The sequence below is a fragment of the Uranotaenia lowii genome, chromosome 2 (assembly GCF_029784155.1).
Source record: "Uranotaenia lowii strain MFRU-FL chromosome 2, ASM2978415v1, whole genome shotgun sequence".
NCBI classification, from domain to species: domain Eukaryota; kingdom Metazoa; phylum Arthropoda; class Insecta; order Diptera; family Culicidae; genus Uranotaenia; species Uranotaenia lowii.
This window is the reverse complement of record NC_073692.1, coordinates 369,784,769-369,804,714: the sequence shown is the minus strand read 5'-3', so window position 1 is coordinate 369,804,714 and position 19,946 is coordinate 369,784,769. Positions and strand designations below refer to the sequence as shown.

The following is a 19,946-nucleotide window of genomic DNA, read 5'->3' as shown; positions in this document are numbered from 1 at the left end:
GAAGCTGACAAGTCGTTGATGGAGTAAAAGGTAGCCGTGGATAAATCATTCCAATCTAATGTTTTGAGTTCGTCTTAGTTCATCTTTGTGCCTAAAAAATTTTCAAAGGCAAAGAAAGAAAGAACATAAACCGTAAATATCATAAATTTCTCGAAAGAAATACAACGGCTCACCGGCAGGATTTGAACCCGCATTTTCCGCTTACGGGTTCAAGTCCTGCCGGCTCACCGGCCAGTTGTATCTTTTTCGAAAAGATTATTACAGCTTATGTGTTTTCTTTCTTCGATATCTCATATTTCTCTAATACTTTATATCATTATCATATATCATTATTCATAAAATTTTAACCGAACGATGCTATGAAGGATGCCACTGCCCAGAACGCGGAGGTTTTCGTACTCAAATGGAAGTATTGTGGATGTAACGATGGCGATTGCAAAGTTTTGCATTACGTCGTATGAAACATCTTAAGAATTCACAGAGAACTGCTGCAAAAGTTATCAAAACAACTTCAAAGTTTATATTTCACACCTAGAATGTGTTGTCCAGACTACAAATATAAAAAAGTGGCAACAAGTTTATGTCAGTTTTTATACTTTTTTGTAAAAAAAACTGGGTATCGATTTTTGAAAAGGGCCAACACGCCAAGACATCTGTTTTGAGAAAAACGCATTCGAAGATTCAGAAAAAATAAGCGTAATTTCATACTATTCCCAAGCAACCAGAATTCCCTTAAAAAGGTTCCATAGAAGCTTAATCAGCTCTCGTTTGTGCCTGAAGGGAATGCTAATCAGCCCAAAATTTAAGTTCTTAAAGCTACTTTCAAGTTCGTTTAGGTGGCTGTAGAGAACGCTTTTCAGCTTTTAAGAGAATGTCAAGAAACTTCTACGCGCCGAAAAAAAAAATCCGATTGACGGATTGCTCTGACATTTAGATGTCAGGTTGCTAGGTTGCCGGTCTATCATGGTCTATCTCATTGATTTTAATTTTATTGTTTTGATTACAAAAGCTGCTTACGCCTATATAGAGAATTGAACCGCTGCTCTCTCGGTTCCAATGAAACTCACCAGCCTCTCGACCAATCCAGCAATAGTGAATTGCCACTGTAATGATTAGTATTTAAACTTAATGTCATTTGAGATGATTGAGTGGGTTGGTCAATAGATTGTACCTTAATTTCGTTCAAAGGACTTTCAGTACACAATATAAATGATAACAAAAATTCGCATCATCAAAAATTTATTCAAATATCTTAACATTTAAAAGAAAATTCGAAAAAATCTTTAACTCCATTTGTAAATATCAGTACAGATATAAACAAAACAAATACCATGACAAGAAATTGACAGACATTTTTGACATGTCACTTAGAATTCCCATATAGGTTCTTTAAAACACCTTCAAGTATCTTAATGGTGCGCTTTAGAATGTTACGCGAACGTTATCGACCTTCTTGAAAAACATTTTTGACATGTCGCTTTGAATTCCCATATAGGTTCTTTAAAACACCTTCAAGTATCTTAATGGTGCGCTTTAGAATGTTACGCGAACGTTATCGACCTTCTTGAAAGAAGTTCCATTAAATGCGCTTAAAAGTTCCTTTATCGATAGTTTATCCTTTCAAAGGGCGATAGAAGTTCCTGAGTAACTTTTACGCGACAAGAGTCACCTGAAGTTCCCGTAAAACATTTTTTCAGCCAAATGTGAACTTCGGAATTCGGAGTTAAGTAAAAACGCGACTTTTGGTTGCTTGGGTTGGCCCTTTTGTTCGCGAGGAAATTTGGGAGGGGAAAAACTTGAAAAGAAAACAGAACAAAAATGATGTTTGGCCCCTGGTATCATAAGGCGAAAGGGCCAACCCTAATTGGATACTCAAAAAAATGCTATTCGCCTTATTTAAAAAAATAAATTTTACGATGCTAAATCGCTATTTTCGGATATAAATTAGAGAGTTTAACACATTTATGTGATAATCTGGATTTGTTTACAGTTGGCGCATTCGCCGTATTCAAAAATCGATACCGAACTGTTTGTTTACATACGAGACGTAATGAAAGCTCACGCGGGAGATATAGAACTTGACTTGTTTACTGGTGTTAGAGGAATATATATTGAGGTTAAAAAAGAGACCTCGTGTTGTTTGAACTTCTCCAACCGCAAAGAAAGAATATACAGTAAGCGAAATAAGAATAGCACCACTATGTGTTTTGCTTGTTAAAATATGAATGATTGAATATCATCAAAACTTTGTTCTATAAATTGTTTTGAATTGTTTAACGAATAAATCAAGCATAAGTTTACTTTTTTTGGACGTTGCAATTGGCGTTGAGGACCAAAACTATGGAAAAAGGGTGCGAAATAAGAATAGAACCACTTGTGTTTTTTCAACAAAAACAAGACTATTTCTAAAAATTTACTGTGTAAAAGTGAATAATAATGCTTCTACGAATTATCTGAATAGATAACTGTATTTTTAGGAGTTTTCTAGAATTTTAAAGATTTTCAAAGGTTTTAAAAGGGGGTTCCAAGAGATGCTCCTCTAGCGTTTAAGAATTTGATACTTGAGCTATAATACTTTATCAAACTGCTTTATTTCTTCATTATCATTCATAAGTATGATGCAAATTGACGAAACATAGATTTGATGCTGAATTTGAATAAAAAAACAGGCTTCAAATTCAAAAATTCTAATGTTTTCAAATAGTCAAACGCTATTTCTCTAGTTTTAAGTCATAGATGTCAGCACAATCTTGCAATTAAACCGAATTGATGCCCATTTTCAGATATCTGGGATTAAATCAGGTGTGCTGGATGATTTTGGACAAGAAATAAGTACTTGGTACCGTGTGACCGCCTTGGAAATTCTAAAATCACAATATCAAAAAATAAGAATTTCATCATGAACCCATGAAAGTGAATTTCTTGGACCGATAATCAGAATAATTTTGTACTTTCCGATGGAGCTTGATGGACCAGATAACTAGCAGTATTATTGGTACGATTTGAAATTGAATCGAAAGTTGAGATGTGCAGGAATTTTGGCGGTGTTATATTCTTGTGCTGGTGTTTTTTTTTGCAAATCCGGAAAAGATTTCTGCAGCGTGAACTCCAACAAAACTGGTTGGAAAACTACATCGAAATGATGAATATGGGCCTAAATAAACCTGAAAAATCAATATTGAGACTTCATTTGGTATTAACGGCAAGATAGTGCTGCCATCTATGACTTGAAACTGGAAAAAGTGATGTTTATTGAAAAAATCTAAGTTTATGAATACCAACCTGTTTTTTTCTGATTTAAAATAAATCGAAAATGTTTGATTCATCATTTCACGTCATTTTAGTGAAGAAAGTAAGTAGTTTGGTAAAGAATTACAGCTCAAATATCAAATTCCTTAGTTCTAGAAGAGCATCTCTAAAAACACCATTTTAAAACCTTCGAAAATCTTTGTAATTCTAGAAAACTCCTTACACTATTCAAATAATTCGTAGAAGCATTATTATTCACTTTTACACAGTAAATTTTTAGAAATAGTCTTGTTTTTGTTGAAAAAACACAAGTGGTGCTATTCTTATTTCGCACCCTTTTTCCATAGTTTTGGTCCTCAACGCCAATTACAACGTCCAAAAAAAAGTAAACTTATGCTTGATTTATCCGTCAAACAATTCAAAACAATTTATAGAAGAAAATTTTGGTGATTTTCAAACATTCATATTTTAACAAGCAAAACACATATTGGTGCTATTCTTATTTCGCTCACTGTACACTAAGGTTTTTTACGCGGTATTTTTTATGCGACTTTTTTACGCGGATTTTTGAATTAGCGCGGTTTTTACGCGGATTTTCGAAATTAACACGGTTTTTTTTAAAACGGGTTTCGCAAATTAACACGGTTTTTGAGAGGAAATATTCTAAGACTGTTTCAAAGGAAAACACTTCGAATCTTTTTGTAGTTGGGAAAATCTTAGCTCTGAGACTAAGAACGTGATACATGAGACCTAAGACCTGAGACCTGACCCTTGAGACATGAGACATGAGACCTGAGACTTAAGACCTGAGACTTGAGACCTGAAATATGAGACTCGAGATGTGAGACACGAGACCTGAGACATGAGACATGAGACATGAGACGAAGGAGAGGAACTCACCGAGAACACAGTAAAAGAGAGACTGATAAAAAAGATTAAAAAGCTGAATTTACTTCAATCCGCATAATGCGTATTGTTTTAACGATCAGAATTCTACACAGTCAAAATAACCCTTACTATATTCTACTATTGTATTTGATTTGTAATTGATTTTGTTTTTTATCTTAAAATGATCATTGTACGCAAATTTTTAAATAATCATGGTTCTTGCGCGTGTTTTTAATAACGTGCTTCTTTACGCGGATTTTTAAATTAAAGTGAATTTTGTGTATTATGAAGGACATTCAGTCTTTTTTCCGAAACATGTTTTTTTGGATTTTTTCTTAGACTTTGAATAACGAAAAACTGAAGTGTTGTAGCTGAGAACATATTTGAGTTACATTACGAGGTTTTCCAAAACTTTTATAAAAATTGGTTGGGAAACAAGAGAGATATTTTGGTTTTAGTCAGGAGTGTCAATTTGACTGTAACGGGTAAAAATTTCTGGGACGGATGAGGGTGAATGTGTAGTTGAATCAACTATCATGTGTCACGGCGATTGCAGACTATCTAATTCCAATGGCACATTCCACGCACTTGCGTCCAGAGAGTCAAATTTTTCAAATAACTCCTACAGCTAAAACTTTCTGGTCAACTTGATGAGGATGATTCAACGCGTTCGAAAATGTATAGTTATCATATTTAATGATTCATATAACCTCCTTTGAATCAAGTGTCAGAAATGGCAAAGTTCTTCTAAAAAATGAACATATTCGTTGTATGAAGTGCAAACTCACCTCCAGGACGTAAAATTGATCGAATTCAAATCTTTTAAATACTGTTTAGTAGTTTACTGGATATATAAAAAAAAGTTGCCAAATAAAGTACCTCAAAATATTTTGACCCGGAACAGTTGCTATAGGCGTGCTGGTACACGTTTTTTGCGTCGTCACGTCACGAAAAAGATACATTTGTTTAGTATTCTCTTAACTTACTAGTTGAAAAAGTAGTGTTCTACTGTACACTCAATTTTTTTTATTCTTAATCAAATTTTGATGATTGGGTAAGGTTATTCAAAATAAACAATCTTTATTCAGAACAGATACCAAAACCTCGAAAACTAATCCCTGGTTCAGAATTCTGCTACCGAGTTCCAAAATTTTCTCACTTGATGATAGAAATTTATTTCTGAATACTAAATTTTAATAGATTGAACTCTTTTGAGAGTTCTGTCTCCTATTATCAATATCTAAATTTTCAGTTCTCATCATCTTTAGAAAATACTTGAAAAGGTATTTTGAAATTGTAATACAAATTTGGTTATGCATTTCATTCAAAATTTTATCCATAATTTTTTAAACTCATATGCCTTAAAATAATTATTTGTCGAATATGAAAAAACCACAATATTAAGGCTATGATTATTTAGAATCCGGGCAGTTACAAAAGCGTTAATTTAAAAAACTATTTGTTTGATCGAAAAACGTAGGCGTTTTAGTCAGTCTCCCTTATACTTCTTATCTATTTGGGCCGAAGGAAAAAATTACAGAAAAAATCAACAGTTCATGAGTTTTTTAGTCGACAATTAAAGATTTCCGAGGTGATTGTGCAAAAATATTTTTACCATGTCCTTTTTCATCGTAAATTAAAAAAAAATCTTATAAACTTAGACATCTAAAAAACAGGCAAGGTAGTCCTTTCCATTACCAACACAACGCTGTCAAATTTTGCATATCCGTATCCTAGAAATGTAGTTATCACCAAAATTAAGAGCTCGGACTCTTAATGATCATAGCTTTAGAAATCATCCTGAGTTTTTGTTTCATATCCAGATCCGAAGTTCTTAAACACGAAGAAAATTTAGTCAAAACATGAAATGTAAATTCCTAAAGCAGAGGACGAATGGCTGGAAAGGTTAAAATTCTCTTAAAATAAACAAAAAAAAAAGAATAGAATTGTTATTAAACTTGATTATTTCGCATAATTCAAAACTTCAAAGTGGCGATCCAGAATAAAAAACTCAAAATAAGATTCATCGTTCGAAATTCATATTTTAATTCAGATTAAAAATAAAAATGAAATTATCAATGCAGATTAAAACCCAAGACAGCAAATATTAAACACCAGATTGATGATTGAGGGCTCTGAACTTCTCTGAAAAAAATTTCAAAGAAAATTGGCAAATTATGCAAAAAAACCCCGGGACTGAAATTTTGTATGCTTTAATATTCCGTTGCATTGCGGAAAAAGACACAAAAATGAGTTTCAAATTTAAATTTTTGATTTATACCTAGATCAATTATTTCACATTTTTTTTAAACATATCAATTTTTTTCAGCACTCGACGTCATTATCCAACTCGGTAAGCTTCACAAATAACGACTCGTTAAAAAAAACCACTTTTTGCAATTTGTTGCATAAATAACTATTTCTTCACAAAATTTTCAAGCTATAATGCAAAGATTACTCGTTTTTATTAAAGAGTTCTTTTTGGATAATAAATGTTGAGCCCTGAGGTGATCGAGTATTAAAGTTTTAAAAAATATCAATAAATATAAGAATAGGTATAAGTATAAGTTTAACAATGTCCTAGTTTTCAAAGATATATACCTTCAAAATATATACGAATACATTTAGAATAGAAGAATAAAAAAATATAATTTTGAAAATAAGGTACACCGGGGCAAGTGCAAACGGTTTTCACCATAGTTCAACTTTCACATGTTCTAGAAAAATATGTAAATCTTCAAAAATTATAAATTATCGTTCGTTGCTTTATTAAAATGGTTCTCAACAAATTCCCGTAGAAAGTGAAAAATTAAAAAATGTTGGTAAAAAGTAACGGCACTTTTGTGAAAAAATTTCTAAGTTTGCACTTGCCCCGTTTATGGGGGCAAGTTCAAACGCAATGCTTTTTCCAAACTTATTCAAAGATGCGTCCGTGTATCGTTACTAAAACGAATTTAATACATGTTCCGGTATGTTTTGTCAACTTTTTTTGATGTATTTGCTGTTTTTCTGCTATATTAATTACTTTTTGGAACTTCAGTTTTGCTGACTGTGTTTGAAGCAAAAGACCTTCATTTGCCAAGGCATTACGGAATTTGGAATATTTGCTTCAGATACAACACTTTGGATACCCTTTCTGACCACTCTAATATAATGCTGAACCATTTTTGAGATGATTTTTTTCTATTTCTGATGTTACATGGCTTAAAGGTGCGTTTGCACTTACCCCGGTAGTGTCGTTTGCACTTGCCCCGCAGTGGGGATTGACAGGAGTGAATATTATTTTCACAATTTTTAGGGTCTACTGAAAATTTATCATAAATTTTCTGCTTTCACCTGAATATCAATCCCAAACACTCACCTTTCGACGAAAAATCGGATTTGAATGCCCTTTTTTGTAGCCAAAAAAAGCAAAATAAAAACACACTTTTCATGTCTAGTACGTACTTGAATTCGTGTGTAATCAAACAGTGCCGTGTTTTTAGTGAATAATTGAAAGAAAGTTTAGTTTATCTATGTCAGATTGTTGGTTTGGACAACAACAACAACTTCTAGAAGAAGAAATATTTTTTAATTTTTTTGTAACAGAGGAAAGTTGATCGTTTGCACTTGCCCCGAGTTTGCACTTGCCCCGGTGTACCTTATATTGTTTCACTGTAACATATATAAGTAAAGAACATTCATTGCAGGGTCGAATGGGGTAATCAGGAACAAACTATTTAACTACATTTTCGCAATATTTATAGTTAAAATAAATCTTTCATCAATGTTAAAATTCTGAAAAGAAAACAGAATTAAATTTTGAAAACAATTTCAAACTTTCCTCAAGCCAATAGTTTTTTTTGCATCAACTTTTGTTCACCTATTGAATTACAGGTTAGAAGTGGAAAAGAAAGACAAGAAGCCAATTCCAATAACCATATCACCGAAGAGAAGGTAGCGAGCAAGCAAGAACTGATAAGACAATCACCTCTGAGTTATCTTTGATTGGTTGATGTCCTGATCTCGATGCACACGAATGAGTAGTGGGCTGGACAGCCGACCAGATTTACTTGATCCTAAAGAAGACGTAGCGCCAGAATTTGAGCTTCTTTTCGACCACTGTATGATGGCGACAACGTCCACGAAATCGGAACACAGTATGGTATGAGAAAGCATGAGAAGATAAACGGGAAATGAAACAGTAAAACAACAAATTGAGTTTGTAGCCAAACAAATAAAGAAATATTGTTATAACAACGGGGCCTTTCTTGATAGCAGATGTTAGGATGAAAGAAGATTTCAGTGGACATACCTTCCTGCAGACTAGTTCCAGTCTCTTCGTTCTGCTGCGCATGCAAATAGTCTTCGGTGGAGAACCCAGGCAACGTATCCGGTGGGTACTCGAAACCTGGATCGCGATGTTTGTCCCAAAACTCAACCTGGAATGAAAGAAAGAGAAAGTTAACAAACTCCACTCTTCCAACGTGAATTTACTGATCGTACAATTCGCTTCTCGTCATGTTTCTTGGCAGTCGCGTAATCGACTGTAGCCTTGTGAAGCTGGCTCAGGAAATCTGGCATCTGTTTCTTGGCAACCCAGTTGGTGATATACTTGGGAATCGACAGACCCGGATTGTCGAAGTAGGTTAGTATGAAGGAAACGCCCGGTTTGGTAAACGTACCGGTCGTAGGTTTAATGACCATAAAGCTCCAGTACTCGTTAACACGCTGGTTGGAAGGTTTCACCGGACACTTGGGATGCTGAACACTTTTATTCACGATCACAATCACTTTTTTCGTACGATCCACGAAATACCGACGGTTATACACGTAGTCCCGATTGGCGAAAAGTTTCTGAAAAAGTAAGTTGTTTTGATTAAAGTATTTTTCGGGATTCGATTTCGAGATTGATTTTTACCGGCCAGAGCATTTCCCAGTAAATAATATGGCTACTGGATCCTTTGGAAGAAGCTGGATCTTCATCGACGATCTCTAAACTCACAGCTGTATTGTCCCATTTTTTCCTATACTCAACATCCGTTTGCACATGCAGAAAATCTTCGGCGGTTATGTCCGGATATTCAACATACACTAGAAAAAAAAATTAGAATTAAGTCATCCGAAATTTGTAGAAATGTACTTTTTAATACATACCCTTGTAAGCGTACAGTCCAGGTTTAACTTCCTGGCGCCAGGTGATCATGCCTTTCTGTTCGATGTACGGTTCCCAACATTTCCATGGATCAGCAGCACATTTATCGCTCGCTTCACGAGCGGCTCCGCGCGGACAGCTACAGTACCGGACACCCTCGACCCGGTTGTCGATCTCTTTGCGTTTCTGGCATCGCTGGCAGAAGATCGTTTCCTTCTGGAGCCGTTCCAGGAAGTTGAAATCATCGAAGTACTCTTTCACGTCGTCGAACTCGATCCGTTCCCGGTCCCAGTCGAAGGTGAGCAGAGCCGCGGACGAAAGCAGAAACGCTTTGGCATTCCGTTGGACCTGGCGGAGAAAGATAGAGAGACGACGTTTTCAACTTTCGTCGGTCATATGCTATCTGAGGATACCAAGTTCCGAGTTTCGAAACCGGATTTTAATACAGAACTCTAAGGGCTAGAGCCCGCCATTTACAGCATGAATATATGTATCTTACGTCTTCTCCTATACATTTCCATCTGTGAAAAGTTCAAATATTTTAACTTACATGTTTCTTCCTAGGGAAAACAATTTCTCCCGCCCTCCCTTGTCTTGTATATTCAAATCAACGGGTCAAAATTAATACTCAGCTCAGCTCAGCTTTATTTAAAATCTTAGAATTATTGTATCAAACTTTTTTTTTCAGCGCTGATGTGGTCTAGCGGATAGACTGGCGCGAGTCTGGTAACCCAGGCGTACTGGGTTAGATTCCCGGTATCGGCAAGATAAACTTTTGGGTTCGAATCCCATAAGTGCCGACAGGTGAGATGCTTGGGGAGTAAGTAGAGGCCAGTCTCGAACCCACCCTTGTCCTTCCTTCAACTGGTATCAGGAGGGGTTGGTTTGTTATCTTGAACTGCATTCTGTCCATATACAGCCGGAATGGATATAATGAAGTGCATGATGGTCTAACCAACGTCTCATGATCGCTTTCTATTCTACACTGCCTACTCTAAACTTTAAAATTTCCTTCTCCAAACTATCTCTAATTTTCATTTCCAGCGTCAGCTCCCCGAGCTATTTAAACGCCACAAAATTATTATATCAAACGTTTTTCGTCTGCTTATTGTTTTTTTTTAATTCTTAAAAGATAAACTGGATCGATATGAAGTTGAAGGTTATGGTCCGGTGAATGAGAATAACGATCACGTTGAGGCTGACCAGCCCTCACTTCAGGATCGAGGTCGTTAGATGATAGCGACTGGAAGGTATCTGAAGCTGAAACATGAAAGGTCGTTAGACCGACAGGAGCCAGATTGACCGCAAAGGGTAAAAATAGTACAACAATTTGAAGGAGTTTCTGGCAATGCCTGTGTGTTTTATATCAATCGAACAGTTTTAAATCAAAGAATCATTTTAAGGAAAAAAAAAATGAAAAGCTTTTATTTTGTAACTCAAAGGAAAGGTAGCAAAATTTCAATGCCGATCGGAGCCAACTATGTGCCGGAAATGCGCTGAAATGTGCATTGTGCCAAAATGATATGATTGCTTCCCCATTACTAGCATGAAGTCTCGAGCTCTCGGGCAAAATTATGCAGGACCACCACATACGAACATTCAAGCGAAACAAGAAAACTATTTTATGGGATTTTCATCCTACTGGATAACAATAAAAAAAAATTGCTGTCTGTGTGAATCGAACTCACAACAATTTTCTACCTTTATCTTGCTCATCCGATAGCTTAACCAGTTAAAGTCTGCTTCATTTAATATTGGAACACAAACAATTGCGTGTAGTTCAGTCATTTATTAACGAATTCATAATTTGTTTTTCATACAAATGTAGCATTTTCTTTACTCTTTCATAAAAAAAAAAAATTAAAAAAATTATTCATTGCTGTTTCGAAGAAATTCTCGTACTTTTCCCGTAATACGGGGCACATTAGGCGGCGCACACCCTTTTCGTCCACCGTTTTGGCGATTTGATTCCACCAGTTCTTCATTTGAGTCATGTTCCTAACAAGTTTTCCCTTTGCCTTTAGCCTCCTCTTCGTGATTGCCCAGTTTTTCTCTATCGGCCGGAACTGGGGGCAGTTTGGGGGGTTGAGGTCCTTCGGTATTACGCTGACCCCGTTCGTTGCGTACCATTCCATAACCGTTTTGCTGTAATGGCAGCTTGCGAGGTCCGGCCAAAACATTACTGGACGGTCGTGGGCACGAATAAACGGCAGAATCCGTTTCTGTAGGCACTCTATTTTGTAGACTTCTGATGTCATTGTCTTGTCAGTGAGAAAGACTTTGGTTTTCTGTCCACAACTGCATATCCCCTGCCAAATCATGTACTTGCGGGCGAATTTATCCGCAAACACGAACTTAAATTTTGCAGGTACATCCCCCCAAGCCGTCGCCAAATAAAATTTTTGACCTGGGATTTGCCCAAAGTCCGCCTTCACGTAGGTCTCATCGTCCATCAGAATACATCCGTCGAACTTGGTCAGCACTTGGTGGTACAGCTTTCGAGCACGGATTCTGGCCACATTGTTCTGCTTCAGCGTCCGATTTGGCTGTTTGCTGGCTCGGAATGACCTTATTCCTTCCCGGAGACGAATTCGTCGCACCGTACTGTGAGCGGCCTGGAACTTATTGGCCAAATCGCGGTCTGAAAGATTGGGATTCCTCTTGACGGCCTTGATGACTTTCCCACGCAGTTTCCGGTCGACAGTTCCACTCCGACGCTTCGAATGCGGCTTCCGAGCCGTCGTCAATGTTTCCTTGTACTGCTTGATAACACGCCATACGGTATTTCTGGGCATTTTAAGCTGTTTAGCTAGCTTCGATGCCGACAACAATGGATTTTCAAGAAAACTGTGCACAATTTGATCTCTCCGTTCGGCTTCCATGGCGGTTGTTTACAAAATGCTATCGTTTGATGTTATGACATAAATACATGGTGAAAGGTAATGAATTTCCCGACACGTGGGTGAAAAAAGTTTCCAAATCCGTCCACTAGGAGCGCCACAATAAGCAAAAGAATTTGTTCCAATATTAAATGAAGCAGACTTTATCACCAGTGCCGAATGGAGAACAAGGGTTAATTTTTATAGTCTTTCTACACGGTACATCACAAAAAAAACGCACAGTGTCTGCCGTTTGACCGGGGATTTGCCAGTAGGTATTGCATTATGACGGCGGAAGGCCATGGAAACGAGAAACTGTTATTTGCTTTCCTACTGCCTGCTTACATACACAGGCACAGCCGGGCAGCTTGGCCGGAGATTGTCTCCGGGTGGTTTGAAACAAGGAAATGTTTCTTTTTCTGTGCAGTTTTCCTAATGCAGCCTCACATACGCACGCACAGCATCGATCGAGTAGATCAATTCATTCATTAACTGTTTCTGTTGGATCCCTCGTTCATCAACGTAACAACTGGTTCTCCCGGTTCAACCGTCAGCCTGACAGATGCCGCAGTTCCGTATCGGTGATGAACGGAAACCAAGGAACGTCGTCAGAACTACCATTCTTATTATATTCATGAGCGTCAATATACAACCTTATTTTAAACTTCCTAATTCCGTGTCTTTTAATTCGTACAACCGGTATCGCAACAGTGGTGACGAGGCCGGAGCTAGTGCGTTCATAAAGCGCGCGTTTTTGTCAAAACAAGCCAAAAGCCACGTTATGCAGGACACCAACAAAGTTGCGGCTGCAGCAGGTGCAGGAAGACAGGTACCACTACCACAGAACTTTTCGGAAGCATTTCTGCGATTCCTGACTAATCAACAGGCCCTCATGACACGGATGTTCTAGCAGTTGGCCTCTACACAGCAGGCCATCAAGAGTTTGTCCCGGGACGAAACCGTGCTAGACTCTTTATCGAAAAGCATGGTTGAGTTCTCCTACGATAAGGTCAGTGGACACATCTTTAACGCTTGGTTTTTCCACTACACCTGTTTGAACGCGACGCAACTAAGCTGGACGATTCGGCGAAAGTGCGGCTCCTCCTAAAAAAATTGATTTTATTTCTTCTATGATCACAAGTGGCAGTCTTGCGGCAGAGTTGGTCACCGTAAAGGCTATCGCGCGGTCGCAACACAACAAGAGCAACACCGGTGCAAAAAACACAAGAAAAGAGAACAAGCGCAAAACATCAACAAAAACACTGGCCGTACACAAAGATGGAGCTGGAAAAAAATTTGTGGATGTAAACATCCTCCACGTCCCTCTTCGACTGCAACTGTACACCGGGTCGGATATTTCGATCCTATCGCATCGATCTTGGGTCAAACTTGGAAAACCCAAACTGAGTCCAGCAAGATGTCGGGCCAAAACAGCTTATGGCGGAAATGCAGTGCCAAATCACCATCAACGGCTGCACAAAAAGCAGTAAGTGCTTCATAGCTTATCCTAACAGTGATATCGACATTTTAGGGATCGACTGGCTGGTTTTATTTTATATTTGGGACCGCCTAATCAGTGCCTTATGCAACAAAGTTGACCTCCATCTACGTCGAGTGTGTCGTAATGGACCTTTGCAACAAATCGCCTGGTCGGTTGGCACACGGTAATCCCAAACCGATCTTTCGCCCGAAACGACCAGTTGCGTGCAGTGTGGAGGCATTGATGGAAGACGAGCTCTATCGCCTGCAGGAGCTAGAAATCTTCTATCATGGTGGTCCGGAAGCCGAACGGATCCGTACGGATATGCGCCGATTTTTCGACTGGCTTGCACGATGTTCTCGAGCCAAACCAATATCAACTTCACTTAGGATAGTCAACCGCTGCTAACTATTAACACCCACAAAGGCCTATTTCAATTCACCAGGCTTTTACCAGAAGTCAAGGCTGCCCCCGGTACATTTCAACAGTTGAAAGACACTATGCTAGCCAATCTTTATAATACGTTGATCTGGTGCTCCAGCGGTTGAAAAATTTTGGATTCACGGTCCGCATAAAAAAATGCTCTTTCTGCATGCGGAAAGTGAAATATCTCGGCCAGATTCTGGATGGCAACGGCAGACAAGATATCACCCATCGTGAACATGCCGCCCCCACACGACGTCTCAACACTGCGTTCGTAGCTGGGCGCGGTAAAATATTACGACAAATACGTCAACGAAATGTACCAGCTTCGACATCCGATGGACCAGTTGCTGAAAAGTGGCTTCAAGTTTGTTTGGTCAAAATGTCAAGCTTCTTTCGACCGATTTCGTCAGATTCTACAATCACCGCTTTTGTTGACCCACTACAATCCCAAGTTGGAACTCATCGTGTCGGCAGATGCTTCTAACGTTGAAATCGGAGGCCGAATTGCCCATCGTTGGTGTTTGCGGTGCCTCGATTCCATCGCCTGGTTTTCGGTCGACGGTTCATTCTTGAAACCGATCACAAATGACATCTGTTACATTTCTACGGATTCTTTTGCTCACGCTGATGTTTTATCACGCCTAGTCAACCGGCATGTACAGCCAGAAGAAGATTTCGTAGTGGCTTCCCTTGAACTGCAGCACACCGTCCGGAGTGTCATGAACCAAATGCTTTCTGTTTTACCGTTATCATTCACGGCGGTGACATCGTTCAACTAATTACCCGTTTCATCGATTCTGAATGGCCGTTCAAACAGTCCAGTATCGTCAACAGTGAAATCCAGAAATTTTATCAGGGATTACGTCCATTACTACCATGCGAATGCTTCTAGGAGTTTTCGCAAGTTTCGGAGCACAAACTTTGGTCTCAGACAATGGCACAAAATTCAACAGCGAGCAGTTCCTGCGATTTTGCGAAACCTATTCCATCACTCATCTAAGAACTGCACCGTTTCATCCCCAATCGAACGGCCTTGCTGAACGGTTCGTCGATACTTTCAAGAGTTCCCTCAAGAAAATCAGCGCAGTGGGAGAAGCCTTAGACGAAGCCATCGACACATTGTTGCTCTGCTATCGGTCGACACCATTCCGCAGCGCACCTAGTGGGAAATCTCCGATAGAAGTTCTTCTAGGTAGACCGATACGAACATCACTGAGCCTGTTGCACCCTCCATCAGCTGTTTTCTCGAACGAAAATGGCCAAGACGAGCAGTTCAACCGGAAACACGGAGCAAAACCGAGAAGTTAAGTATCACGAGACCTCGTTTGGGCCTAAGTTTTCCGAAACACAATTACTTTTGGGAAGCGGGCCGTGCTCTCGAGCGTATAGGGAAGGTGATGTAAAACATTTAATTGCCAAGCCTAGCTATTTTGATGCGTTCCCATTGCAACCAACTACGCATCAGACATGAAGCGAAAGGCCAGCAATCCCCTTTTCGTGAATCCCAACTATAGCTGGGGACATGGTAACAGCAATCCTTCATCGGAACACGTCGCGGCATCAGCTTGGAGTCTACCACCATAACCTCGGAAGGGTTTGCAGCCGCAGCTCTTGCCACGCCGCCACAGTTCTACCCTCAGAAGTGTTCAACTAACGGTTTCTCTTCGCACATCTTCACGAACTCGAAGGCAGCCTGTGAGGTACGAGCCGTATCATCTCTACTAACGGGGGGAAGTGTTGGATCCCTCGCTCATCAACACCTGGCTCTCCCGGTTGACAACCTTCATCTTGACAGATGCCGCAGCCCCGTAACGGTGATGAACGGATACCAGGAAACGTTATCTGAACTACCATTCTTACTATATTAATGTGCGATTACCAGTTTACATGTTATTGTACAAATCCATTTTAAAGTCAATATAAAACCTTATTTGGAATAGTAATTCCGCGTATTTCAAATCGTACGGAGTTGTCCAGCTGGCCTCTTTATCCTGTGATGGTATAAGAAGGGACATGAAAACGTTTTTATTTTGTTTTCTTCAGTCATAAGCAATGCGGTTGGCTGGGAGGTTAATGCCAGCGGTCTCAAGTATAATCATTGCGCTGATGTTCGCATGTTCTGTCAATAATGGCGTAGAAATATTGAGAACTCATGATTGGAGTAAAGTACTGAACCGATTTGCATGAAACTTGGCAGGTGGGTGTTAATGAAGCCGTGAAAGGATCCTATTATGGTTTGAGACTCCTCCCCCTAACTGAACTGGAAATGAGGAAAAGGCCTCACAAATAAAAAAAGTATGTTTCCATAACTTGAGTACTGATCATGCAAATGAAATCAAAATCGTGTATTGCCACGCCATCCGCGATGGGTTCGCCCGGATTACCATTGTTCTGCTAAGGAGTTGGAGTCTGCAGCAGACCACGAACGATGCCTAGGATGATTCCATTGCCGAAGAGAAGTAGAGTGAGTCTGATGTTTCGGGTCAAGCAACTAAGTTGTTGCCACAAGGGCAATTAGACCGGGAGCTGACGACACTCCAGCGTGCGACAGTTCTCGATTGGGATTGGGCCTGCTAAAAAGAATAAAGCTTGCTCTTTACTCTTACACAGATTTCCATAAGAATGACAGCTAATCGGAGTGAAATTGGAGTCAAGGCTGTTGCTTTCTCTGTTTAACACACGAGAAATGGTATACCCTGGTTGCGAGCGCGCCCATCGCCCATGAACGGTAAAAGAAATGAAGAGAGAGAAGTAAAAGAAGAGATCAGTTGATAGGAAGAAAAAAAGCGCGTGGTTGATAGTTTCGGAAGAGGAATAAATAGTAGTAGAGTGAATAATTTAGATAGAAAGTTTGAAGGTTGATAGATAGGCAGTTATCGAAAAGTGAAGTTTAAGCGATTGCGCAAGGAGAAATCGAGGTCTAGGTAGTCTCGATATTGCCAAATTAGATTCCGTAAGTCAAAACCTTTCGTAAATCCTTCTTCCACTATAACTCTTAACCTGTATTTGGTAAGATTCCCTTACGTCCAATCGGACCACATTATTGCTGTGCGGGTTTCGGATAGTTCGCTACAAGGCGATTTCGTGCAAATTACGGTAACTGGTTTGTTAGATTTATTTCCTCCTAAGTACTAAATTATCACTCTAAAATAGGATCCGAAACGTTGTACCCAGTTAGTGAGGAGGTCAAGCAAAGAGTTTGCTCGGTTGACTGATTGTAAGTGAGGTTATGTATAGTTGAAACGTTATGCAAAACCTTTCTATGTTTCAAGATTTGAAGTTCGTTTAATCCAGAAATATACTGACGAACACAGTTCGCCTTGGCGGTTTTGACTCTCGCTAACAAAGTTAAGGCTAGATGTACGGAGTAGTGGATGCTGTGGGTACGCTGCATTCGCAAGGATTACGCGCGAATCCAAGATAAACGACATTCGATCGGCACCCTACGCGCAAAAAAAAAATTACAGTGGTTGTATATATGAAACGACCGAGAAGTTCACGTAGAATTACTACAGCCTTTCCCGAGTCATGTGTTTTTCGTTTCAAATAAGCATTCTAGAATAAAGTATGTCGAATTTTTTAAAGGAACTTAACTTCGAAAAAAATCATTCTTCCATAAATTGTCGTTTTAATAACTATTAATGGTCTAAATCGACCCATAAAGATAGTATGCAGCTTTTTCAACTGCATAACAAAAGGCGAATTAAATATAAGTATAAGCAGAAACAAGGCCGATGTCGTCGAAATTATGCGCCCGGCAGTTATGCAAATAATGTGATAAACACATGAGCTTTGTATCAAACGCTTGCGAGAAAAGCCTACAATGACTGCTTTGATCTAAACGCTTGACTCAGGGCAAAAGCTCTCAAACTGTTTTTAGTCTCATGCGTCTCGTTGGATTGGAATCAGTATCATGTTTTCATTTCTCTTAAGATCACATAGCAATCACTAGCTTAAACTGTTGCTTAAACACAAGATTCCCGAGAAAGCGTTAGATTGACCATGTTTTCATATCTACAAATAACAAAAAAAGGCCCTTTTCAGGGCCAAAATCTTAAAGAGAGTTGCGCTTGACTTTTCTTTTACAATAGGTGGATGACGAGTGCGTTGTGTTGGTGGTGCGTGATGGGTGGGTGGTGTGTGATGGGTGGGTGGTTTGTGATGGGTGGGTGGTTTGTGATGGGTGGGTGGTGTGTGATGGGTGGGTGGTTTGTGATGGGTCGGTGATGTGTGATGGGTCGGTGATGTGTGATGGGTGGGTGATGTGTGATGGGTGGGTGACGTGGGATGGATGGGTGATGTGTGATGGATGGGTGGTGTGTGATGGATGGGTGGTGTGCGATGGGTGGTTGGTTGGTGGTGGTATTTGATGGGCGGGTGGTGTGTTACGTGCGGGTGGTGTGCGATGGTGGGTGTTAAGCGAAGGGTGGGGATGTGGAGTGTGGTGGGTGAAGGTGGTAAGGGGGTTGCGGCTGTGTGTGTGTGTGTGTGTGTATGTGTGTGTGTGTGTGTGTGTGTGTGTGTGTGTGTGTGTGTGTGTGTGTGTGTGTTTGTGTGTGTGTGTGTGTGTGTGTGTGTGTGTGTGTGTGTGTGTGTGTGTGTGTGTGTGTGTGTGTGTGTGTGTGATGGGTTAGTGAGGTGGGTTAGTGAGGTTCTGAGCTGTCACAACACAACTTGCTTCCGCCGCTGTTGGTCAGCTCTCCTGCTGCCCGTGTCACTAGTTTCAATTTCTCTGATACAATGAACCAAACCGTCAGTTGACCCCTTGTTTTATACCTTTCGTAGGCTGGAAATAACAAAACTTATGAAGGGGCGGGGCGTCTAATTTTTTTTTCCATTTTCGAATAGCCACTCAACGTTGAGCAGGCTTGGTATGTCTTTTAAGAGAGATGTCTTTGAAAGAGGCGTTTTTCGTGACGCGAGATCGGTTCGCGAATTTCAATTTGCCCCCCTATAGTGTTGCCGTAAGACGTAATTCTACGTCAAAACAGGGTACCAGAAACCTAGGGTTGCCTTCCAAAGAAAAAGAGGTAGACCTGACTAGGGTTGGAGTTACAGATTCTGGCCGATATCTACAGCGTTGCTGATGCCTAGGATACGCCGCATGTGAGGGAAGTTTAACCAGTTTAACTGCACTTTCAGAACCTTTTCCGCAGTGAATATCGTACAGAAATGGTTATTTCACTAGACCATTTGAGTAGGTTTAGGAAGTCGTCTTTGTTGGGAATCCTCCATATTGTTACGTAAAGTCCCGAGGGCATGCTCTGACAGACGCTTTTCCAGGATATCGGCACACGACAAACTGAAGATTACGAGTCTCCACAAGGTTGACCCCCCCCCCCCCCCCATTTACTGTTAGACCCCTGGTCTGACACAACGTCATCAATATTACTGGCAACAATGCTTTTACAAATACAATTTATTCTCTCATCTCATCTTTAAAATAAAGTTAGTTGTTACTTTGCTTCCATACAGAACGTATGTGTTTTGTTCTCCTTCCGCGTTGCAATTCCCTACACGGAAAAAAATTGAGTGGTTATCCCAAAGACGCTGTCATGATAATTTTACCATTTCAGCGCTATAGTATTTTCAACCACGAAAAGTTTAACATCGGTTTTGTGAAAGTGCGCATGAAATAATATTGAAATTACTATGTACCTGGTAATTTTCGATAACTTTCAATGTTTGTTGTTGAAAATACTATGGTCATGATGATTTCATCATAATTTCTATCACAACTATCGTCCGCATAGTAATTTTGACATTGTGGCACCAATTCATATCAACAAAATACTACGCACATCGTACTTTTGAGAACAAAACATATTTGACTCAAAAACATAAGTGCGTATGATAATTTTACTATGGTAAACATTCTTGTTGTTTACAC

General features: G+C 39.5%; 1 protein-coding gene across 2 annotated transcripts in view; it reads right to left on the bottom strand.

Moving 5' to 3' along the window:
- LOC129750156 (stAR-related lipid transfer protein 7, mitochondrial-like) overlaps positions 1-19,946 on the bottom strand; it is a 40,162-nt gene that overhangs the window by 3,126 nt on the left and 17,090 nt on the right. The window contains exons 2-6 of one of the 2 annotated variants that reach the window (XR_008738313.1): positions 9,274-9,619; positions 9,038-9,210; positions 8,623-8,973; positions 8,432-8,558; positions 8,108-8,238 (exon numbers count right to left, since the gene is read on the bottom strand). Coding sequence is in view for 1 of the 2 variants with exons in the window: in XM_055745403.1 (XP_055601378.1) it covers positions 8,432-8,558; positions 8,623-8,973; positions 9,038-9,210; positions 9,274-9,619 (997 nt within the window). In the remaining variant the exon portion in view is untranslated. The remainder of the gene's footprint in view (positions 1-8,107; positions 8,239-8,431; positions 8,559-8,622; positions 8,974-9,037; positions 9,211-9,273; positions 9,620-19,946) is intronic. The other variant, XM_055745403.1, reaches the window with a different exon arrangement.